The sequence below is a fragment of the Agelaius tricolor genome, unplaced genomic scaffold, assembly GCF_023055355.1.
Source record: "Agelaius tricolor isolate 1412-34295 unplaced genomic scaffold, bAgeTri1.0.p SCAF_16, whole genome shotgun sequence".
Taxonomy (NCBI): domain Eukaryota; kingdom Metazoa; phylum Chordata; class Aves; order Passeriformes; family Icteridae; genus Agelaius; species Agelaius tricolor.
This window is the reverse complement of record NW_027269276.1, coordinates 9,615,804-9,642,077: the sequence shown is the minus strand read 5'-3', so window position 1 is coordinate 9,642,077 and position 26,274 is coordinate 9,615,804. Positions and strand designations below refer to the sequence as shown.

At 43.1% G+C, this 26,274-nt stretch overlaps 1 protein-coding gene across 1 annotated transcript in view; it reads right to left on the bottom strand.

Moving 5' to 3' along the window:
* The window catches only part of HDGFL3 (HDGF like 3), a 37,193-nt gene extending 23,284 nt beyond the window's left edge, over positions 1-13,909 (bottom strand). Inside the window, exon 1 of the mRNA XM_071441406.1 lies at positions 13,364-13,909. Coding sequence (XP_071297507.1) covers positions 13,364-13,447 — 84 coding nt within the window. The 5' untranslated portion in view covers positions 13,448-13,909. The remainder of the gene's footprint in view (positions 1-13,363) is intronic.
* Positions 13,910-26,274: the final 12,365 nt, after the last annotated feature.

Sequence of the window (26,274 nt, the reverse complement as noted above, 5' to 3'; positions counted from 1 at the left end):
ACAGCCACAGCCCCCAGTGGCAGCCCTCACCTGCTCGAGGGGCACTCCTGGCCTCACATCATACCTTGGGGCTCTGCTTAAGTCTCGTCACCCATATCACTGGCACAGTTGTTTTGCTGTGATGCAAGTGACACGTAAAAACCAACGTGTACGCAGGCTGGGGAAATGAGAAGCAATGAAATCTAATTGCAAAGGCAATGAAATGGAGTGATTTGCAATAATTCTGCAAAGGCAGGTTTTGCTGTTTACTCTGCTGCCAAACTGCAAACTCGTACCTGCAGGAGGGCTCTGGGTCTCTGAAAGGCCCTGGTTGCTCTAAACCCATCAACTGTCTGTAGTTAATTGTTTCCTTTACTCCCCCAGCCTCAGCCACCCTCTAAGGCACAAAACAAGCCATTAAACACCCAAACTATTTTGCTAAGATGGAGCTTTTGCCCCTGTCAACTGGGTTGCTAAACCATGGAATGAAAAAAGATCCATGGAGTCACAGTGGTCTCTGTGCAGCACTTGGACCCAACTTTGGTATTTGTACTGGGTTTGCTTTCAGTCTGTGCTCCTTTTTTCAGGAGCTGCCATTGGGGTGTCAAATACCTCCTTTGCAAGTCCCCCAGTCTAGGTTAAACTCTTAGGAATTTTAATCCTCCTGCCTAAAGAGACTCAGGAACAACTTTTTCCAAGTCATACCCCTCCCCACCCGCCCATTTTTCTGCTTCCAAAATCTCAGAATGAGAGTTTTCATTTAGTTTTGACTCTAAATATAATGCTGCTGAAATTTACTTACATAGTCCCTAAAAGAATAACAACTTTATTTATTACTTTTCCTCAAACTCAGCCCCCCCAAACTCAAGCAGCAGCTTACAGGAATGAAACTCTATTAAAATATACAAAGCACTACATTATGTATTGTAGACCTATGAACTTAGATCCTAATTACTAAACCATGTTAGAAAAAAATAAATAATGAAAACATGAAAGACAAAAAGATGTATTTTTAGAAATATAAGTGGCATTAACGTCAGAGACAAGATGAATACACCAACACGGTGGTGACCAGATTTGCTGGGGGGCAGTCCATTCTTATAAAGAAAAAAGTTTACATCAAAACCACTAAATAAGAGTTTTAAGCATGTGAGTACTCTCAATTCACATGGATTAATCATGGGCTTGAAGTTGCCTAGATGTTTATATTTGTGTAGGATGAAGAGTTACTTTTAAATATCCATTGTTTCTATCCAGTATGCTAAGCTGCATAGATGTCTGTATGAAGTATGTGTCACATGAAGCAGTATGAAGTATGTGTCAGTATTTTGTGTTACCCTCAAAGAACCTCTCAGAAAATGGTGTTGCCATGAACACAAGTTACCTACAAAACCCAGTAACTCAGTTGCAGTTATGTCCCAAAGCTTACTCCAGAATCTGCTTTCTTCCTCTGATTTTCTCTAACTTTCCATCTCTATACCTTCTGCCCATCACTGTTTCTCATTTCTATCCCAGAATGGGAGAGGTAACCAAAAGATTAATTTTAAGGATCTAGCCTGTCAAGGAACATATTACATGTGTGGAACTGTACTAACTATTTCCCACATACATTAATATTAAATTTCTAAAACCTATGAATCAGGGATGGCATCCATACTAAGCATGTTTTAAATCAGGTTGCTATTTTGTTTTAAAAAGCAGCTATGAAGAAACAGCATATTATTCTAACTCATGTTGTGCAAATAATAAATGGAAAAGGCAAATACAAATAAAAGAGGACTTAGTTAGTGATACATTTATCTGGAACTAGGAAGGGCATTAGGGAACACTGCACATACAGATTTATACTGGGATCCAGACAGGGTGTTTGTACAGACCTCATACAAATCAAGAAAATCCAACCAAAAGCCTTTCTGTCAGTATTGAAAATTTTAATTCTGTCGCTTGCCTTTAGTTTTTATTGCACGGGTGATGACACATGATGTGTCCAAACCACACTCCACAACCACAGTGTTTTAGCTCACACTGTTTTTACCTGTCAAGATCCCCAGTTCAGCCTCACATGCAGCATTCAGGATGGCATCATTTTCCATAAATCTGCCTTGGTTCCAACCCTGACACCCCTGTCATTACAGCAGGTCACTGCCTGGCTGACATTGACAAACAAGCAAACTAACACCATCATCTAGCAGCAAATGTTTCTGAAAAAGTAGAAGCTTCTCATTAAAAAATTGTTCCTCTTAATCCCACATCTGCTAAAGAAGCTGGCATTTCTTCTGAACATATTGCCACTAAAATCTTTATTATTATGGCCTTCTAGAAAGTTAACAGCTACAGGCTTGATCCTGCAAGCACAGCTGGGCATACAGTTTGGCAGCATAAACAAAGCCATTGTCTTTGTATGATCAGATCCATCCAGCACAATAACATGGCAATTATATACACAGGTGAATCCATTCATTTGTAAGGCAGGAGATGGCATAAAGCATCCTCTAAAAGATAAGGAGCAAACATTCACAGCATTTTAATGCTGAAGAGCCCCATCTGACAAATGTGCCTTCTCTAATGTTTTCATCTTTTAACAAGGAGTTCTTGTCATTTTACCAGAAGTACCAATTGAAAAAATCTGTTCACAAAACTGACCCACTACCTTACAAACATTAAAAAGCTCCAAAGGAGAGTCACACAAATAAATGCAAAGAAAACAAAACATTATCAGATAAAACAAACTTACTACTTTGCAGACATTAAAATTCTAACCATGAGGCTTAATAGCTTTATGCTACCTTCTTCTACAAGCTGTGATAGAAATGCTGACGGTGACAAAGGAAAATAAAATTTGTACAAGAGGAAGATTTTGAAAAAGAACTTCTGATAAAAAACAGCAAAAGGGGTACCTGCACATATGCAAGTCACCTGATCCAGACACCATATGAAAAGAATTATCTTTTGAGTTTGCTGCACCAATAATATCTTTCAAATGTCCTGGTATCTGGAGAGGCACTGCAGTAAGGAATGTCAGATTTTATTTTTTCTTTTTTTAAGATGAACGTCTGCCTTCTCCCTTAGGCTGTGGTCCTACTTTGTGTTTCTACAGGCATGTCAGCACACATGTAAGCAGTTTTACTGAAATCAAGGAATCTTTATGCAGTCAGACTCATTCTCTGGCTGTGGGACATGGACTTTAGAGAGCAAACCACTGGGATAAGGTATCATCTTCCTTCTGCTATTCCATAACACCCAGGACAGCCATGCAGTGCATCTGTGCAGGGCAACTAACACATGAAATTCCCCAGCCCTTTCCTACTGGGGGATAATGAAATACAGCAGCAATAGTATGCTGCTAAGAACACAGGAACCTCAATTCTGCAAACACTTCCACATGTGATTAATCCTGAATGAACGCTACTTAATTGGATTCCAGATAATAGAGTCTGAAGAAATCCTTACAGAAATACAAATTTACACTGGCTCAGATGGAAACTATGACATCTGGGCTGAAAACCAACAAGCAACTAATTAGTTTAAGAAAAAGATGACAAAAACATGCCACTACAGTAGGACACAGTGCCTGGCATGAGATGCCTTGTTTAGGTGTATTTCTTGCCAGGATCTGCCTCCCTCAGCTCCTTTTTCCAGGTTCTGGAAGTGGCATTTGGGACAGCAAGGTGGGAACCTTTGCAAATATTCAAAGATTGTCTCAGGCTCGTAGGTGTGCATGCAAGTTCCCTTCACCCAGGGATTGTAAACCCAGTGACAACTGACTCACAGCCCTGGCTCTGTGAGAAATACGAGCTGCACGTAAACTGAAATTCAGTCTGCACAGGGAAAAACACAACACAGCTGGGAGAAGGGATTGGCAGTGTCAGAGAGAGAAAGCTGGAAGCAGCAATACTACAGGAAGCCAATAGTGGGCCACAAGTTACATTTGAATAACCAGTGTGCTGCAAAGGTCAAGGCACTCTGCAGCAATCCCATCCACAAACACACATCCTGCCAGCGTGGGCAGAGCCCCACAGGGTGAAACTGCACCTGGGAGAATGGTCCAGCCCTAGTGCAAGACATGGATGGACAGCCTGGAACATGTTAAAGGAACCTAAGGAAAAATACACAGATGCTTAGGGCAATGCACACACCAAAAGCATTCAGTGGGGCTGGTGGGATTGATTTAGTGTTCAGAGGTAGGAAAGGGAAAAGCAAAACCCAAGAGGAGGAAGGAGACAAATCTCCTTTCGAGGTTCAGTGCTCTGCTTTCTGACACCCCCTTATGCTGCTGTGTCAGGACAGACAACCCAGGCACAAGTGAGTCCAAACCCTGCTCCATGGGCACCCCCTCCCTTGCTCCCACCCCACAGTGCCATAGAAAAAGTGAACTGCAAGTGCCCTACATCCAAGCATCTCCCAGAGGATTAAGCAGAAGAGGAGCAGCAGCAGGAGCTGCCTCCTGGTTACCAGACAACGGGTCAGAGACTGGGGTAACAGTCAGGGATGCAGACCTGGATTCTTGGTTTCTACATGTGGAAGAGATTCCAGATGAGGAAGGTACACTGTCCTCCAAGAATTAAAAGAAAGGGCTGACAGTAACCCTTTATGGAGGTGTGAATGCTGTAAAATATAGCTTTGTGAAGCTGAAGAGAAACTAAGAAGAAAGAGCTGCTTGGTTCCAATGACTTTTTATGCAAAACACATCAGCAGATCAAGGAAATAGCAGCAACTCCAGAATTGTTCTTTGCAACTATAGCTTTTGCTCCTCTCTTTGCACTTTCTGCTTCTCCCACCTGGATTGCATCTCCAGACTGATGCTACATATCTCTGTAAGGTCACTCCCTGTGTTATTATTAAGTTTCAATATGTACATATATTTAGTACATTCAGTAATCCAGTCTGATATGGGATTGATTTCCAGAAATGGTTTGCATTATTGTGCAATTGTATCTTGGGCTCTCCCAGACTTAGAGTTTCTTCTGCTTTTGGTGTAGTTGTACTCTTTGTATTTTTAGTGGCTTCATAGGTAGGTGCCTTCCAAGGCCAAGGAGGACAAAGTTCCTGACTCTAAAGGCTGACACTGTTTCCTGGTTGACATCAGTGACACCACAGTGACATCTGTAAGGTCCTTACAGTCTAGAATTTTTTCCTTCCTCCTTGGCCCTACTTACTCTGCTGCATGTAGGATGTTTTGTTAACTGATGGTCTTAAGGAAATTCTTTGGTAAATGATATTCCTTGCCCTGTTTTTCCTCTTTTGTTATATGATGTCTTCTATTCAAGCAGCCAAACCAGAGCTGGCAAACAGCCTCTCTCTAGGTTTTTTACACATTGCTGCAAGGCAAAATAAACAGTTGTTTCCAGTTTGCATTGTCAGGGCTACAGATGTATGCTAATTAACCTTTCAATCTGCTGATGGAAAGCTGAAAGAGATTTAAATGCACTTTTCTAAGGCAGAGACCAAAGTCTGTGGACACCTGTCCTTTCTAATGCTGGGCTCTGCTTGGCCCAGAGCAGAGTACGTCATGTCCTCCCTTTATGTTGACTCTGAAGGCATTTTCAGATTTCAGCAGAGCTTTACAAAAGGCCAGGAGGCAGAGATAAAATCCTTCTGAAATTCAAGGACATTATGTGTTTTTTTGAAGAAACACTGATGCCAAGGATAATATTTGAGTTGACCTGAGACCACTTGAAGGATGGGGAACTTCAGACAGGAACTACTTCATAACATGGGAAGTTCATTGTTTTGTTAAGATGCTGCAGTATTGACTCGAATTTCTTACCCTCATTTTGTTTTCTACAACCAAAAACCCACAACAAACCAACAAAACCAATCCCCAAAGCCTGGTCTCATATACCCTTCGTGCAAAAGTATTATCCACCCTCTCATGTCAAACAGTCTGAGCAGAAGAAAGGAAAACGAAATGAATCTGCAGTTTATATCCAATTTCAGTATCAGGTTTAGAACTGGCTGCTACACAAATGAATGAAACAATCTCAGATGTGCAAAGCCAGTACTGCAGAGACCTTCTCAAGAGGAGGAAGCAAGGATCTGTTTCCTTCTTTAAGTTTTAAAAGCTTTACCTCATGATACTGCCTTGTTTGCCAAACATTTCTTGGAGTCTTTCAAATACTGGTTGATTCTCAGTGCTCCATTGTGCTTCAGCCAAACCACTGGCTGCTGGTGCTGCCTCTGCTGGAGCCCAGAGTCAGCTGATGCCCTGCCCATGTGCTCCTCCTGTGCTCTCAGATCTGACCTTCTGCAGGGGAGCCTGTGCACAGGGCAGGTGTGTCTGCACACACAGACACATCCCTGGGAGCTGGGGTCTGAGATGGATGGCACTGGGGCAGCCTTGAAAAGCACCAGGGTACCTAAAGAAACAGCACAGCGCTGATGTTCAGCTAACTCCTAACCTAATCTCCTCAATCTCCTCCTAATCTCCACAACCTCTTCCTGCCTGCTCCACACAGACTCCTTCCCAGTGTTTGCTGCTGTATTTACCACTCAAACTGCAGCCTCATTCTCCCTTATGCCTCTCAAGTACACAGTGGAAAGGTTTTTACTGCTCAGGCACCAATCATTTGGAACAGTTAAAATGCCCAGCCTCTCCCCATTGTTATCCCTTCTCCAGCATTATCAGGAAGTCCTTTCATCTATCCTCAAATGACAATTGTATATACTTACTGTCAGCAATCACTTGCTTACAAGATTTTTATTACCCTAAATGCAGGAAGACTTGTTCATGTGTTATTATGACAGGAAAATCAGGAAATGAAGAGTTAAGGCTGAAAACTCTGTCTTCATTTTGCTGCCTACAAAAAGTTCATTCCAGCTGGGAATCCTAAAAGGTTCTTTACCCAATAAAAAAAGAGATCTGTCATTTAATGAGGGGAAACTAATATTTCTCCTATCTTTTTGTAGTAGCAATATACAGATTGACTTGACAGGCTACAGATTTCACTGAAAGGGGCACTATTCCTTCATCCAAATACATATCCAATGATTCCCATGAGATCAGGTGATGAAAATTATTCAGTGGCTCCAAATAAGGAAAAGTATCTAACAAAAAATCTGTAGAGTATGGGTATGATAAACTTTTTTGTTTATTGCTTCAAAACTTCTGAGACAACTGTTAACTTCATTTGGACTTAAAATTGTGACACTGCAGGAGAAAATGTATTCATCTATTGTCATCTACACAAAAAGATCAGACTTGCACATTTGGGGCTAATTATTAAAACTAATTAAAGAGGGGAAAAAAAGCAGCAGAGAGATTTAAAGAACTGCATGTTGAAGATGTTTCCCCTTATACCCCTGCTGTGCTAACAACAAACATGGAACATCTTGGCCCCAAAATGATTTGTTTGCCAAACAAGAGAAAAGGTTTTACTGTACAATATGGTTCAACATAATGTATAAAATTGATGACATTTTATGCTACAATACTCAGATTAAAACTTATTAATTCACACTTCAAACTGATTGCAGGAGGACTGAAAAAGACCATCAGCTACTTAAGTTCCCTACTTTCCAAACAGTAGGAGAATTAATACTTCACTCCTTGTTATTTTTGTTTCAGGAAATGAAGGAATCATTCCTGAATGAACTGATTAGGTCACTGAAAATGCATTCACCTGTGCTCTAGGATATGATCAGGTATCTGCAAGTAAGTTTACATGCTGTCTAAGCAACATGTGACAAGGTGGTGCAGAAGAATTAGAAAGTCCAAACCATTCCATAGAGGACTCACTGCCTTTAATGTGCTCCTCTCCCATGCACCACAGCAGAACTCATGGAAGTGCTGCCTGAAGAAGCCACAACCTCACCATCAGTTCCCAGGATGAGCCAGACCTGTGCAGTGATCAGCAAATCATGTCTCATCTCAGAAAGGAACAAACAGAGGCCTGCCAGGAAAAATTGCTTGCAGATCTCCAAGGACTGATGTATGATGAGGTACATAATTAAAGAGGGAGAGAGACTGAAGTAGCTCTGAGTTGGTAAAGGAGAAGTCACGGGGGACTCGTATTTAGCAACATGGCAAAAGTGAGATCATAAACCAGAGCAACCAAAAGGGGGAAAGGAGAAAAGCACATGGTGCAGGACTGGACAGGTCCCAAGTGGCCAAGGAGAAAAGCTCAAAAGACTGCAGACCAAGTTTTGGCAGAAAAACACAGAGAAAGATCTGTTGTCTATTTTGATGGACCCTTTGAAGTTTTCTGGATCTAATCTGATTTTTGTCTGTCATTCTTTGCCAAAAAGATAAACCCTGCCAGGGAAAAACCCACCTTCCCTTATTCTTATATTAATACAAAAACAAATGGTCTGTTTTAAATATCAAACACTTAAAACACAGAACCTTTCTTCTATGATGTGTTGGAGAGTTCAATATTTGCAAGCTGTCATACTGGCCATTAGAACAGACCAAAGTTGTTTCTGTACCTTATACTTGATAAAATGATGTCAGAATATAAGCCTTGGTCCTATTTCTACAACTGTACCAAAATCAACCCTTTGGCTCCATCCACACTTCACTGAACTGGATGACAGAGGCTTATTTACTAAAATGTCTGCATAGGGGTGTCCAAAATATATTTTTGAAATTTTTTTTTTTGCTGATACTGAAAGTCTTCTGTTACTCTGTAGTAGTCATTTCTTTTAGCAGTGTCTAACATTATATTACATTATGATACCACAGTGTTATGAGCCTTTCCAGGCTGCCATCTAACACAATCTTTAGGCATAAGCTTACCTTTAAACCTTTCCCTTGAATTATTTTAGTTCATACTTTGAGGTGCCTTACTTTCATTCCTTGTTGGAGGGGGGACACAGTCAACAATACTGAAAATACTGAGCTAAAAACTCCCATGTAATCACTACATCATGATGGCTCTGCCTGCCACTGACACTAGTTCCCATTAAAATGACAGCATTTACTATGTATTACTCTAAGCAATATACTGAACATTTCACATCCATTTGCAACTAATACATTGAAGTGCCCCAAATCCCATCCTGCCATTGCTACTGGCAGATGTTTTTTCACAGTGGCATTCATAAGAGTGGCATTCATTCATTGTTAGCTAAGTAGCAAATCTGGAGTTTAAGTACATGTTAATTCAGAGTAGCAATAAAGGAACTGACCAAGACAAACGGGAGTGCAGCAAATGGGAACTTCCCCCTGCCAAGATGGCAAATACACCTTCATAATGGCGTGACACCAACACTCTAAAGGCTGTGTTCTCCTCCCAGCACAACATTCTAAACAGCTTAAAACATCCATTATTTACATTAAAATCCATTTTATTTACATTAAAATATATTGTCTTACCTGCTTGGGTCTCTTGTATTATGCCAAATAAACTTTGCCATCCCTACACAAACTCCTGCTGCTTATCCAAATACAGTTCTTGTCTCCCCAGCTGCACAATCCTAGACTTCTGTTCAATAATGGCACCAGCCATTTATTTGGGCATGTTCTTATTTTATTGAGGTCATTCCAGACTTTTTCTCTGCTCTCTACAGTTGCATTAACAGCTTCCTTCCTATTTTTAAATTAGTAGCTAATTTCAGCAACTAAGTGCCTATTGTTTCTTCAGGGTCACTCATAAAACAAACACCATTATTGATCTTTCTGAATCTACCACTAGTTTTCCTTTTTATCTCATCTGAGTGACTATTCAAGGGGCAATTTCTCAATAAACCAGGACATTTATCCTAGATAAACTAGGGTAACTGAAGGAAGAGATTTTTCTGCATATGTGTGCTAATACTGCTCCTATCACAGCAGTATCAAAGAAACTCATAAACCCTTAGGGATTTTGTCTCCACAACACCTTTTTAAAGGGACAAGAGTTGTTAACTGTCTTTTACAAACAAGGAAGTAAGATACAGGGGATTTAGTGCTTCAAAGGCAATGACCAGTCATCAAATGTACAACAAATTAAGTTCTTATTTTCTACATTTTAACCACAATGGCATCTTCCCTCTATTTTTTCATGCTCTCTGGATACACAATTGCTTACTTGTTGGATTGATGATCTGGCCAGTTTATATTTATTCTGCATTTTTGATGAGCATCTGAAGACAACAGACATCACAGACAAACATAAAAACCATGTTAACCAAACTGTATTTCCTTTACCATTCAATACAATTCTAAACCTATTTGTTGTCCTTCAGTCAAACTAAAGGAAATTCTGGCTTTGCACAAGAAAATGTGATACCAAAAAGCAAAGCAGCCCTTCCAGGTAATAAGACCTAAGTGATCTCTTTCAGCCATCGGGTATGTGGCCATTATTCTTTTGGCCAAGTGTGGCGAATCCAGTCCTTCTCAAATGAATTCTAGACCAATCTACAAAGAAATGTTAAATGCAGTTTGACTGCTAGAGCACTCCATCAGTTATAAGACACCATTTTCCAAAGGTTCCTTGCTATTTCATCACTATTTTGCCACTTTTTGCATCTTTTTTTCCCTCTTTACTCGTAGGGATGGTTTGTCCAGCTTATTCTTACTGATCACTGGATCAACAAAGCTCCAAAGAGAGGGGTGGGAAGCTAAGGCAGGGGTTGAGAGGGCTGCCTGTGCTGGCTTTGTCTGCAGTGCTGTGGCACCATCCCTGGGAGAGACAGGAGTCACTGAGCTGGGGGCAGGTCTGCATTCTGCTGCTGGAGCCTCTGGGATGTGAGGAACCTCCTCTGCATGACACTACCCATGTGCACAGAAATACATGGCTGATTCTGAGCCAGGGCAGTTATGTCTGTGTTTCATTAAAGGGCAGGCAGATCACTTCTGTCCTGCTCCAACACTTCACAGGTTTATTAAACACAGTTTAAGAAGTTTGTCCCTAGACAGGAAATTCATGCCAAAGGTCTCACTGATGCCAAACACCACTTGGTAGGGGCAATAACACTGCCATTTAAATGTATTGTTACTCATATTACTAAAGCTACTATATTAGCGTGAAATATAGAAGTTTTTATGAGAATACAAAGATCAAACATGCTAATTGCATAATAAAGAGAGAAGTAGCTAGCAACCACTCAAGAATCTGGAAGCAAGTGAATCCCCTGGATAAAGGCATTCAGTTAATCAGAAGTTGCATTCTCAACTCAAATATTTCTTTGCTCCTTGTTTATATGCCATAATGTTTTCTGAGAAGCAAAATAAAGACTAATGTTATCATTAGGTTTTGTCTTCATTGAAGAAAGTGCACCAGGCAAAACTTGGCAACCCAGGCGATGAAAAGTCCTAGCAGGGATGGCATGAACTGTAACTTTAACAAGGTTCAGGCAGACATCAGCCTGATCTACCATGAAGTTGCATGTAATGGCATCACAAGTCACAGGAGCACATTCTGTGCACACTCTGCTGAACTAACACCCAGCACTACTGCTCCCCTCTCCTGACAGCTCTCTTCCTACCTCATGGTAGACTCTGGACTCTCTACAGGTTCTGCCTCTACTTGCTAAGTCATGTTAAAACTAGAGACTGCTTTGTCTTCACTTGAACTTTACATCCTGTTAGTCTGCACAAAGTGAGTTATGTGAACAGCACACCTATTTTTTCCTAGTCAAGATGTACTTTGTGGATATTATTGCCATTCAGGTGCCTATTTAGTAAGCCAGTCAAAAGGTATGACCAGCTGCATAGCATATAATGATTTTTTGAAAGGAAAGAAAATGCCATTAAAACAAAAGGCCCTGTTCTGCTTCTGAGTAAACAAATGGGAGTTTTACAAAGGCTCAAAAAGGAAAGGGATTAACATGCTTCAACGTGGTAATGGTCTCAACTGTTCACATTAAAATTTTCACAGTAAATTAAACCATGACAGAGGTAGGAAAGAAGTCAATTTTCAGTGGCTCATGCTGTTCTGCTGACATAAATTGCCATTTTTTAGGTAGTATATCCACCAACCTGTATAATGATAGAATTACAAAACCACAACCCGTTGTTGATTATGTTCGGCCTTTTGCATGCTAATTTTAGCCTGCTCTGCCAAAATAATTGCATGCACCACCTCATTACCAGGCTTCTGGATATTTAGAACCCAGTCGCTATTCTTTTTTCACCGACCTTTGCTTAAGCCTGCTGTGTTGGCCTTCCCTCCTTGTACAGTGTCTGCTGTTCAACAACACTTCTGCTTCCCAGTTCTGCCCAGGACACCTTCCCAGCACTTACACCCATCCTTTTCCAGGGCTGTCTTGCCAAGGCTAATGCTAAATGTCAGTCCATCTCTACCCTGCTCATCCATGTTTCCCTGCAGGTTGCACACAACTCTTCACTATCTTCATGCTCTTTACAGTCCATAAAGAACAGCAACTTTCCTTGACTAGGAAATGGCATGAAGCACTCCCCAGTCATCCCAGCAAGGCCCAGGAAGACAAGTAAATACAGACTCACTGGTTGATGCCTGCCAAGAGTTCCCACAACACGTGTTACTTAGTGAGTTTACACAACAGTGACCAAAGAGGAGGGAAAGGACAGGCCATGTAAGTGTGCCAGTACCAGACCCCCCACGGAAAGCTCTGCCCTTCGTTATTGTAGCAGCACTAGAAATGGATGTTCAAGTACAATCAGCGCTTATCTGACCGTCAAATGACCACGGTGCCTTTGCATCTCAGTTGCACCACAGCAGTGTAAAACAAAAAATGACAAAGGCCTATGAAAGAAAGTCAACCCAGTAAAGGGCAAGGTGCGGCGGGAGCTGCGGGAGACCCCAAAAGCCTGGGTGCAGTGGGGTGGCACCAGGGCTGGGGGCTGCCCCCGAGCCAGACCCGACTCCCCTCACCCAAGCGCCCCGGGCCGGGCTGATCCCGCCGCGCAGGGACACGCACAGCCTGGCCCCGGGCCTCGCCCCCTGCAGAGCTGTCCCTGCCCCGGGCCGTGCCCGTCCCCGCAGCTCCCCGGGCCCGGCCCGCAGCGCTGTCCCGGCCGCTCCCTGGGCCCCGGGGCCGCGGGGCGGCGGCCGCCCTGCCCTGCCCGGGCCGCGGGGGGCGGCGGGGGCCCCTCTGTCTCCCGGGGGAGCCGGGGGCCGGGGCGAGGGAGGGCGCATAATAAACAGCATCGTTTTCATGCAGGCAGGGCTGCCGGCTCCCCAAGCCTCCTCCCCGCGATAACAACCCAGGTACAGCCCGCGCTCGCCCCCCTCCCTCCCCCTTCCTCCTCCTCCTCCTCCTCCACCTCCTCCTCCTCCTCCTCCCGGGGGGCCGGGGAGAAATCTACAGATCAAAGAAAAGATGCACAATAATAGCGGGGTGGGCTCGCACCGCGGCCCCCCGTCCGGCGGGGCCGGAGCCGGGGCCTCCGGCGGCTCCTGGCCGCGGCCCGGCCGCTGCCCGCCCGGCCGCGGGGCGATGGGGGCGGCGGCGCGGGGCCGGGCGCCCCCGCCGCGGTACTCACCCGGGCCGGCCAGTGCGGGTACCCCTTCATTTTGGCGAACACCAGGTCTCCAGCCTTGTATTCTCGGGGCCGCGGACGAGCCATCGGGAGCCGCCGCGGGAGCCGCCGTGTGTCCCCCCGCCCTCCCGCACGCCGCCCCGGGGGCAGCCGGGCGAGCCCCCGCGGGGTGCGATGCGCCCGGGCACGGGGCGCAGCCGGGAGCGGGGCCGGGCCCGCGGGCGATCCCCGATCTCTCCGGCGGCGGCGGCGGCGGCAGGAGGAGATGGGGTGTGTGTGTGTGTGTGTGAGTGTGAGTGTGTGTGCGTGTGTCTGTGTGTGTGAGTGTGTACGCGGGGGAGGGGGAGGCCTTGGACACAACCCCAGCAGCCCCCGGTACCAGGGAGCGGGCTGGCCGGGCGGGGGCGGCCGGGGAGCCCTCGCCCCGCGGCGGCGGCGGGCGCGGCGCTGCCCGCGGCCCCCCCGTGCGCGCTGGGCTACGCCGCCCGCGCCGCCCGCTCCATCCCCGCCGCAGCCGCCGCGGCCCCGGGAATATGGAGCCGTCTCCGACGAATTACTCCTCGGGCAGCGACCGAAAACAGGATCTTCTTATCCCCCCCACCCCGCCCGCGCCTCCCCCCGCGCTTTCCCTTCCTGTTATTTTCTAGGTACACAGATCGGTTTCTATGAAAATAGGAGAGCAGAGAGCGCTCCAGTCCCGCCCGGCCCTCCCTTCCCCGCTGAAGCATGACATGGTTCTTTATGCGCGCCCGACATGGAGGCAGGGCGGCGAGGAGAAGCCGGCCGGGGCTGGCGGCAGCGCTCCCGCTTCCCCCGGCCAAAGGCGCCCGGCCCTTGGGCCTGGGAGTGCCCTGGCCCCGCTGTCACGGAGGCCCAGGCCCAGCACGGACCGGCTCCTCCGGCTACCTGCACACCCATCCTGAGCCCTCCCCATGCCAAGCCGCCTGAGCAGACTCCAGGCAACGGCCTGGCTCCTAAGCACAAGGTTGTCCCAATTTCTGTACCCAGCCTCTCCTCCATCGCCTGACCCTCCACCTGCTTCTTGGCTTGAAACTAAAACCCACATCCACCAAGCCATGGACCTCGGAGCTGCACAATGGTGATGTCCCCTCACAGGGTGTTTGGGATCTCTTGCTTGCCAGGTGATGCCGGTTTTTCCCTGTGGAAGGGAAGTCTTGGTAACTCACAAATCCCAGATATTGCTGCTTTTACCATAATATTATCAGTTCAGCTGTAATGTTCAAACATCAATTATTATTGACATTTATTATACTCAAGTACCTTATCTAGTAACACTAGATAGGCACCTGCCAGGTGGGTCATGAGCAGCAAAGTTTAGGAAAGATTTTTCTGCAGGTCTGGCTGAAACTCTAGCAATAGGCTCCCCAACCACTCCCACATTTAAGATGGCAACTGTCCTCTTTGGGTTTAGGGAGACAGCTCTGGCTGATACTTCCCCACTCCCAAGGAAAGCACCTGGCCACAAGCAGTTCCTGCTGATGAAGAAGGAAATAGATGGCTGAAGACTGTAGGGTCACATTTTGGGGAGGGAGTAGATGGACCACAGAGAGCACTTCCAGTCTGCAATGGCTGGTAATGGCAGAAAAATAAGATAAATAAATGCTTCTTCTAGCACCTGTTCCTGGGCTGGCACAGGACCAAGAAAGCTTGCTTTTTATGGTAGCCCCAGATGTGGCTCTGGAGCCCAAATGCTGCTGCTGCTAGTATGTAAGTCAAGAAAGTTTTCAGTCTGGGTTGTAAAAAAGGATAAGCACTTCCCTGCTGGTGGAAGCACTGCTGTAAAATCATTAGCTCAGGTATCAGTAGCAGACTAATAATGGAAAAAGAATTCCAGAAAGCTGGATAAACATTTAGATAATTATCCTGCACTGTGCTCAGTGCTGTTACCTGTTCTGAAATACTGATTAGTGACAGGGTTGCCAGTGCAGCCACCTGCAGTATATACATCTGGCCAAACAGCTCACTTTCACTTTCACATCAAATAGGATTTTGTACCCTCTTAAATTGATACCTAATTCCTTTCAGAGAAATGTAATATAAAATCTCTCACTATATGAGCTGGGGCTCTGATCTGACTCTCTCCAGAATAATCCTATGTGCTGTCTTACACACACAGGATTACCTCCCCAAACCAGCCTTCAGTCTTCCCTCCAGAATACTTACTAAAGAGGTGGAGCTGCCTTTTTGTTTTGTTTAGTTTAATGCATTGTTTGCTTTTCATCTCAGATATGAATAGCTCTTTCTAGTAACTTATTTAGTGACCTTAAATCAGAAAGGAGCAGGATGTGTGCCAGTTAGTTGCAAAAGGAAACTCTACACTTTATGTACACACCCAAACAACAATGTATTGCTAATGTCAAAATAGCAACATTTGAAGAGTCTAGACAGAGAACTGAAACATCTCATGGCAATGTGCACATTTGTATTTCCTTTTGTCCCAACACTGGTGCCTGCAGAGAATGCAGTGAAGGGTTTCTAGTCTGCAGGGAAGATAATCATATACTAGAGCTCCAAAGAAAACTCATCCCATGGACACGCAAGGATGCAGCTCTCTTTTCCTTGTGAATAGACTGCAAAGGATAAATGAGTTGCTAAGGTAAGAACTCTGTTCAGGTTTGGCCAGCTGAAAACTCTTAAAACACTCTGCAGATAGTTCCTCCATCAAGGTACGGTTAAGATGCTGGGAAAAGATGGAGAAGAAAAAAGCAAATTTCCTTGCTGACAAATGAAAAACCAAATCAAACGTTCCACACATTAAGAGGAAAGTAAAGTACACTGGCACAACACAGCAAAGGAGTTTGGTAGTGTGCATAACCCCCTCAGCCACTCCTCACAGCATACAAAGCCTGAGATCTCCTGCTAGCTCACCTGTTTTCTAATCCTTTCTCTTCCCTTACAAAGGGGGGTTCATCTACTCCTTCAGTACACAAGTGGAAAAGAGGAGTGATGAGAGTTTCTTCCAAACACTTCAAGAGCAGTTTCAAATCATAACAGGGAGTGGAGGGGTGCAGAGGTTTGCTGTCAGATGCACTGCATAGACATGGGCCAGGTCCCAAGTCTACAGAAGCCAAGAGCTGGGTCTGCTTTGGGCACAAAGATCAGCAGGTCCCAGAAGCAGCAGCAGCCGTGTCCTTACAGAGCAAGGGAGAGCTGCAGCAGGGATGGGTGTCTCCTTCTCCCTAAACCGCCCAGCATGATCATACCAAGTCCTCTCTCACTTCTCCCCCTGCCAGCCAGGTGCTCTATTCCCAGAGCAGGGCAGTTAACCCAAGTATGAGCAGGGGAGATGGTAATGACAGAGGCCCAGCAGGACCACAAGGGAGGTGGCAGGGCCAGCAGCGTGGTCAGCAGTGAAACCCTGAGTCACCCAGGACAGGTGGAGTCTGAGATAACTGCTCTGAAGTCATTACCACACTACTGAATTTTGATTTCCCCATAATTCCCAGAAAACAGTGTTCTTAAGCTATTGAGAAGCTTTCAGCTAGTTCTGATAATTTTTCCCCAATTCACATGAGGAAGAGAATAACTACACACTCCTGGCTGAAAACTTTCATAGTAAAAGGATTTCATTGATTTGAAAGTGTAGATCAATCTTTAAGAAGAGAGCATGTGGACAAAAAAGACCTAATTTCAAAAAAGCCTTCCAAAGTCCGGAATAAATTTTTAAACATACCTAAGTTATGCATTAAATACTCCATGACCATGGTTTTGCACACACCTGTTTGCATGCAGACAGTCTGGAATGTGAATCCTGTTCATGCTGATTTCTTACACTTGCCATTTTTTGAGAAGCTGCCTATATTGTGTCTGTTGAAGACACATGGATTATTACATTTGCTTCTAACATTCTGTCCTTGGCCACCTTACAATTTTTGCTTTCCCTGCTGAAATCTCTTCTGAGATCAGACTGAAAGTGCTCTGCAGCATGGCCACCTGTACAATCAACTTTATTGTTAGATGATGAAATAAAACTATTTATTTTTACTTACCTACCTGTGGCTGATAGAATTTTCTTTCCTTCTGCATTTCCTTTTCCTGTATGAAAAAATGTGTCAGTAATGATTACCATGATCAGTATTTCGCCTATGACCACAGTAAAGTAGCACTTCTCCGTTAAATATTTTAATAGGAAATTGTTCTGAGTCACAACTGAGCCATTCCCCTGTGCAAGACATGTCTGAGAGCTCTGTCTGAAATCACAGAGCTACTTCATGTGAGGCAGAAAGAGGCCATGATGGTTTATGTCCATCCCAACATGCATAGAAAGGCACTTACCATGCCCATTAGGATATTCTTAATTACTGGAGATAAGAAGCTCACCAGGGGATCTCAAGCTTTCTCTTTAATAAGCTTAGAAAGGAGAAGGCCATGTATCATAGCTGGAGCAAGTTATCTATACCCAGTTTCATGAATCTTCTTATGTTATACACTCCTAATCATATTAAATTAGACAATCTTTAAGGTGATTGCTTTACATCTTGCAGAGGTGTGAACACATATCCTAGAGGCAGAAGAGATAGAAGTACTTCAGTTAAATTTAACTTTCTCTCTCTCTGGGAGCTTTCCACTTGAAGATGGAAAGGTTTGTATGGGATGGAAATGTTATTAGCAAGTATGCATTGCTGCCATTCCTTGTTCTCTACAGGCATTTCAGCTAAAGCTACAGCAGGCAAAAGATGCCTACAGTCAGTGCTGCTTAACATGTTCCAACTCAAACCTCTGTTTCTAGTTTCTTGCATATCTTTCATAATTTAACTATTAGAACTGAAATTTTCAATGAAAATTTCATTGAAATTCATTCGGAACTTCTGACAATGTCAGTAAAAAAATAATTGTAAAATTATCAAATTTCCAGGTACCATATAAAGATAGCTGAGTTTTAAGTGTCTGAAAAGCATTTGTACACACTCAACAGGGATTACTAAACAAGCCTTATGTTCTGTCTGGACTAAACATGCTCTAGGCTAAAGTGAATGTGATTCAGCTCATGCTGGAGATGACTGTGGAAGCAAAGCTCATGAGAGGAAAAAATGGCTCCCCTTGAGAGAACTGGGGAAAGCTGGAAGGGAAGCAGGAACTAAGCCTGGAAAGGATGTGAGAAAAGCAGAAAGGGATTAAGAAAGAGAGGTAAAAGCAGACGTATAAGAACACAAAGATTTCAGTATATCTTAGTATAAATCAAGAAAACCTGCACACATTATCTAACAAAATTCTGTAGCCCAGTACATCTCATTCTCTGCTGGCAAGTTCTCCATACAAAGACTAATGACCTGTCACTGTGCTGTCAGTTAGCTCATCAGTTTATGTGAAAATCCACACTCAGTTCAAAAGTATTGGACTTTATGACTTACCAGTCTCTTCAGTGGTAACCAGCCACAGATTTTCTGTGGGAAAAGAAAAACAAATCAGAAGGAAGTTTTTAAAGATTGTATCACAAACCTTTCCAGCAACATGAGTATTTCACAACATTAACTACCTGACTTTGCAACTTCACTGCTTGAATTTTCTCTTGTGGCATGTGAAATGTTTTAGCAGCCATTTATTGAGAAACACTCATAAAAATCTAGTACTTCCAAAAGCATTATGCATGCTATGAAGATTATCTTGATGGACAGAAGTTGCACAATTTACTTTGCTGTTCCCATAATTTTATGTGTTTGTTATAGATATTATTCATTGCAATGAAACTAGTGACTCTCATTTCCATTTGATTGCTAATCTATAAAATGCTTCTTCAAATGACCAGGTGAGAAACTTCACCTTTAAAGTTATAAAGCCATAATACCTAAGAAAGAAAACCTGCAACAGATATTTCTCCTCTGGACAAATATTTCAGATGTGCTGTCTAAAGTCTAAGAGATTTATTGGGTGAGAAGTATGTTGAGAGTTGACAAGAACAATAAATTTAGTGCCAGATTCGTGACACTTACCCCATCGTAGTTTCCCCTCATAAATACTGGAGAAAAGGATTTCTATCACATGCCCTCTGGTACATTCATCAAAATGCCTTTTGAAATGTGAATTAATGAATAATTACATCCCAACATGGACAACAGAACATATTTATTTAAGGAGATTTGTAACTTCACTTTTGTATCACCTGAATGACAGTGTCAGAAGCCAGGAAACAAAAAGAAATAATGCAGCTAGCACGCAATATCTGGAGATTGCTGCTGCTTTGCACCATAAAACCCCTCTCAAGAGCAGCAGGGTTTGATGATGGGATGTACCTATTGCTCGAGAATTCACACTTCCAGAACCCAAGCCCTGAATATCATCTGTTTGCTGCAGTCTAATACATGTGTGTTATCACAGGGAAAAAATAAAAAAAATCTGTCAGGAGTTTCTTCCTGGATAGGTTGGCATCAGCAAGAGTTTAATAGAAGGCAAACTAAATGACACAAGACTATCATCCCAACTGTGTTGAAATCAGCAGAAAAACTCTTAGCATGTCCCCTCTGAAACTTTCTTCAGGTCATTCTTCCCTATTCCATGGGCAACATCTGCAAACTCTCATGACTCAAATCACTACATTGGGTCTTATGCCCACCTTCCTTCATGTTTTTTACCTAGGCCACATCCAAATCTCACTGTCTTGAGGATGTGGCCATTCTTTATACGCTTGGCTCAAGAGTCACTTGGAAACATCCTCTCCCTGTCATGCCTGTGTTTTACACCTTGGCTCCACAGGACTGGCTCCTGCTGCTGCTTTGTTGTGGGTTAACTCCAGTAGGCAGCCAATCCCACACATCCCTGTGGGGTCAGCGCCACTGGTCACAAATCCAAAACACAGCACTGTAAAGCTACTGTAAAGAAAATGAACTCTATCCCAGCCAAAACCAGAACTTTTTTTCATCTTACCAGCCCCATCCTGCCCAGACTTACTACATCATCCCCCTGGCACCTGGATGATGAGTCCTGAAGGGGACCTGGGGGTAAGGACTGAGATACTGCTGGGTTTGAAGCATTGAGAAGAGTCCTCAGGCTCTGTGGTTGTGGTGATGCTGAGGGTGATGACCATGTTGGCTGCCAGGATGAAAACAGGCATGAAGAAGTGCCTGGGAAAGTGGATATTGATGGTATTGCACCTGATGGGTTGCAGGGGAAGTCATTGCTGATCAGGCAGAAAACATGGCAAGTTACCTTCTCTCCCTTCATCATCCCCAACAAATAAGGACTCAGTTCCCTGGGCAGCCATTCCTTTCCTCTCCAGGGCATATGGGAAGCTGGGATGCAGGGACCAAAGTGGTTGAATCCACCATCACCACCACACTTGGTCTGACATGCTATTGCTTAAACCTTGTGGTGTACCCTTAAAGATCAGCACACCACACTGCACAATGAAAGAACTGGTTCCAGCTGCCTCCTGTGAGAACTTCTTAAAAGCACATTTCTTCACACATTCCACACAGCCTCTACCTCCAGATCATGTTTCTTGTGATGGCCTGCGAGTCTGCCCCTTCCTACTTACATCTTGTCATGTGGCAGCCACATGTTGATTGTTTCTCCATTAGCCAAACCTAATATCCTGCTCACCTATTTGTCTCTCAGAGATCTGTACTCCTGCTCATGACATCCTTTTTAGAACTGTAACCTCATTTCTTTTGAATTCCTTTCTCAAAACTCCATCCCTCCCACAAAACCTAGGATAGCTGATTAGGTCTACCACACCTCTAATGAGTGAGGGTTAGCATCAGAGCCTGGAATTAAGTGGTACAGAGGCTGAAAATGTCAGGAGTAGGTTGTGGAGGAGGAAAGGAAGTTAGCATGCTTAATAACAATTAAGATTAAAATGTATAATTAGTATTACCTTGCCCAGTGTTTCAGTGAGCCTTTGTTGTATAATGTATCTTTTTCCCCACAGTCTGACTTTCTTTTTTTCAACACTGCCCTCTTCAAAGAAGGCCTCTTCTGAGTTCGGAAAGTTACATGTTTATAAATAATAAATACTACAATAAAAAAATCAGGGCTACTGCACTTGCTAGCAAACAGCCAATATGCACTAGGTCTCTTGGAAGTCAGAGGTCTTTTCTGCTGCTGTTTGTGCCACTTTACCTAATTTGATGTAGTGAAGTTGCTCCTGATTTGTATCACTGAAAAACGGAGTTGCTAAAATGTAAAATTGCAATATAAATATAATATAAATATTAAAATAGAATTATAAATATTACAAAATAATACACATCCTAGCAGATGTGCATTATTTGCAGAGATTTGCAGAGATGACATTATAAGCCAGGAGACAGATATTTCTAGAGAAGTGACAGCATTACTATGTAATTAGAAAAAAGAGGCTTCATAAGGAAATGGCTTGTTTCTGTCCACTTGCTTGTATTCTTCCTTAGCTGTCACATTTAAGTGGATGCTATCTTACTGAACATGAACCCCAGTTCAAACCTTCCCACTGCAGCTCAGAGAAATGCAATGTTTCAGGAGAAAAATTATAATCTATCTTCACTGAATTGAAGCGGCAAAGGACTTAGTATATTGCTGAAAGACAAACAAGAAATATTTAGGCTGGTTAGTATTAAGAAAGTCAAAGTGAATATCAGGAGATGAAGCAGCCAAACAGAATTGGCAAGGATAGTCTTATAAGGGAGAGGTATTAATAGACTGCTACTCCCACTGGACTTGATTCTCCTATCTTAATCAGGCAAACCTCCCACTAAAACTTTCAAAGGGCATAATGCCAGTCCAGAGCTGAGCAAGAACTTTGGGACCAAAATTGAAACCCAAATGTTCTGTCCATTCATGTAAGGCCTTTGTTAATTGCTGGTACTGCATCCTCCCTCTGCAACGTCATGGCCCTGGCAGCTGGAGGGCCTGGCAGCTTCTCTGCTGGGCAGATGCTGGCCCCCTGAAGATGGAAGTCAGAGTTTGTGGCCAAGTGGGCCATGGTGCCTAAAGAGGAGAAATAGTTTGAACATTCACAGCTGCTTTTTGCCATCCAGTGATCAACAGTGAACTTCTGGAGCATGGCTAGCAGAAGATCAGTAGAAAGGCAAGAGTTGATACAAGTGGTTAGGCACCACACACCTCTAGTTAAATTGTGCTGCCCCAAAAGCCTCAGTTCAAGCAGAGCTCTGTACCTACATGTTTTTTTTGACCTGCTACAGGAAAAGATCTACTTTTCCATACTTCTGTGTGAAGGACAAATCTCAGGCAGCAATAGTATGAAATTGAAATGAGCTGCAGTTTGCTCTCCCCTCAGTGTCCTCTTCTCACTCCCAGTCTTCCAGGACAGTTTTTACCTTACAGTGGTAGCTTAGGAAACTCATAGGATGCAGACTTCAGCACCCAATATAGAAGGATTCAAACCAATATAAACTATTTACATGGATGTCAGTATTGTCCACATAACATAAAATTAACATTGTTAACAGAGGATAAGAAGAGTTGAGATTCAGGGCAGTAATATAAACAAGTAACAGCAGGCTGTTCTATAAGCACCAGCTATAAGTTATTTTACATCTAGTACTGGCCATTATATAAACTCTGTGCAATTTGTTTGTCTGTTTCAGCAATGGGACTTTAAATGAACAGCAAAAAGATGGTTCTATTTTGTGTCAATTTCCCCAGGTTAATAAAGTGTCAAATTAAAGCAAGGAATTAATATCTCAGCAAATATGTAGTTTACAATAATTGTAGTTGTAACAAAGGCCAATAGATCAAATGGCCCTGTCTTGGTGCAGCTTTGCTGAGGGCAATACAAGAAATAATTTGGCCACTGTATATCTGGTGTACCCAGTTCTCTGCTGCTCAAGGCAATGAAAGGAAACACTCACACAAGCCTGCTCAGGGCAAAGCTCCCATAAATGCTCACTGCACTCTTGCACAACCAGCAAGATCCTGCTTTTGAGTTCTCTGGACAGAATTTCAGCCTTAAAAATACTATGCAGTTCTGCACATTTATAGACGACTAATGAAAAACTGGTAGATGAAATTTATACTGCATGTTGTTTAAACTGTGTATATATATATATAATGTAAAGTGATATGCAGTGAAGTATATACACCAATGTAAAGCCTCAGATATTCCTTTATTTCACTGCATATGAACTCCCTTTCTCTCTCACACACATTCTCACACTCACACTGTAAGGAACCTACTGGTCCTCACTGATCCCCAGCATTCCTGGGGGGCTGGCAAGGTCCAAAGGTCCTAGTAGCTCACTCTGCCACGTTTGCCTTTCCACACAAACATTTGCTAGGAAATCTATCACCTTCAATGCAGCACCATCATGTGACATGACAATAAAAATGTTTATGTCTCTCTCATGTTTTCCAGACAGGAAAGTATCTGTTGGAATTGTACCCTCTCTTTTAACTCCCCCTTTTTTTAAATTTTTTTTTTTTTTTTGCAATAGCTTTGATCCTTTACAAGTGTCCTTCTGTCGGTAACCACTCTGGTTTGGATTAGGGACAAATGCTCCGATTCCCCCATTTTTTTAGTGAAGCACTCATGCAAGCTCGTTTGTTTGAAGCTTGTGATTCAAACACTTAAAAACTAGGGCTTTGAGCCCCTAAATGTTTGCTTTCAGATTCATGGCATGTTCATTGCTAGGCATGTCAAAGGTTGCTGCCTCACCACACAGCAGGGTCAGCTCTAGTCTTCCATGGAATGGGCAGTGGCATTTGGAGATGCTGCTGCAGAAATGAGCAGAAGCCGGGTCAGAACATGTACAATTACTACTGCAATTGATGGGAATCTAGGCTATGCTGTGATGCTCCTAAGGCCTGGAGCTGTAGTGTCACTGTCTATCCATATACTGTGACTGATTCACTCAGATGTCCTACAGGAAACTCCAGGAATAAAGGACTGAGTAGAATGAATGCTGTAGTAGAGACATCTCCACTTGAAACAGCCCATGGAGACAATGTAGACATTCTTACTTCAAAAGGCTGAAGATGCCATCTCTTGACTTTGTGTCACTGTGCATTGGGATATGGCTGGGCAGCATCAAATAGCTGAATCTTTACTGGATTTAGTGGAGTCTTCCCTTTCCTGGCTAACAAAACTGCTGCGGATGGGTTTGCTTTTGAAATGTTAATTTATTCAATTTTAAAGGCTGATTAGTCCCAGTGCTGGGCTTTTGTTTTTGGGCTGGGCTGAATTCTTCATCTAGGAGAAGGTGTCAATATGGTGACAAAACTGGCTTAATTTCTCATCTGTAAAACCTATACAGATCACACAGCTCTGCCCTATATTATGGCATACACACATGCACTCCTGACCCATGGCTCCTGCTATGGAGAGGGTAAGGTTTTTCTACATTTTGGTGGGTTTTCCACTACAAGTTAGGGAGGCCCAGCTGAGGGCTCCTGCACTATTTAAAAGGATACTGCAGGGCTGTTGTAGTGTAAAAGTAAAAACAGATGACACTATGTGAAAAGGGCTTCTTACTTGCTTGCCAAAACCTCTACAATTTTGGAATTCAGCTATGCATCTTTTAATATTCACTTCTGTGATCATTTGTAACATACACATGCTTTAAAGTGGCCTCCAAGACTTTCTAAACATTCTTGCTTTCCGTTGTACTTCTAATCCTCTCATTTGTAGGGTGAAAGGAAGATAATGTTGGCTTTCTCTAAAGCTGGCTTACTTTCAGGAATATATGTACTATGACTCTTGCTTTCCTTACAATGCTAATGATGTGCATAACAGGTAAAAATACTAATAAAAACGGGTATTTAAAAAGATTTGATGGGCTACATGCTCCTTCCATCTGCAATCTCAATTATTTCATCAGAGTTGAGCACAATAATGTGAGTAAACTTCTGCCTAGTGCTTGATCCTCTGTAAAATAATGGAGTCAATTTGCTGCTTTGTACTGACTACCCTAAACTGGCCACATGTTTCTTTATGAACATTGATTGTAATGCCAAAAAATGCTCGAATTATTTTCAGTTTGAATTACTCAACCTTTCAGAATATTTTTTTAGGATATCATGGAAGCCAAGCACTTGGAACATCTTACATTAATTTTTCTCCTTTGACACTAAAATGGCCACCATGTTACCTAAGTTACCTAAAATGTCAATGCAGATTTGAATGCTCACAGGAATAATCAGTAGAAAACTCAGTAAAGACGTGGTTTTGAAAATGTTATGGTGGAATATATGAAAAATTCAAAAACTTTGTTCTGCACATGTGTAACACACAGCCCAGTGGAGCTTATGTCTGTGACAAATGTTTGTCACAAAATCTAAGTACAGACAGGTTATAAAAACTGATGGTATCTGGAGAAATGAACAACATTCAGGCCTAATATCACAGCAAGCATTATCACCGTGTGAATTCTATTTATGACTAGTAGGAAACAATGTAAAATAGTTTTGAGTGATTTATTCTGGCATGACAGGGAAGCTAATCTGTATGAATGCAACTCTGTATTTTGGGGAATATATTCTTTTTATTTTAAGTATTCCAGGCTGCATATTCTATCTACCACAGAAAATTAGTGTTAGTGTAGATCCAAGAAAAGTCAAACAATGTTTTAGGAAGGAGGTATTAGAGAACATAATTAAACATCAGCACCTGGGTCAATGGCCTCTTTGTGTAAGATAAAAGTTATAACACCGATAGTTTCTTCTGAAAAATCAAAAGTCAAGCAGCCCAGGAATTCCTAAGATATATCTAGGATGGGGGTGAGAAGTGGTTTGTCAAATAATGAGGCAGAACTGAAGTCTGAAAACTGACTGAGAAGGAATTTTGTACAAGCAGTTACATATAGAGGCTGGAGTGTGGGGTTGGCTGCTGGATGAGAGAGCTTTAGGCCAAGATTATCTGATTTTTTTCTTTAAGAAGAAAGTCTGTGACTCTTGATATTCTTTTAAATAAAGACGTGTGTGAACTGAACTAGTTCACAAGTATTTAGTATTGACTGTGTCAG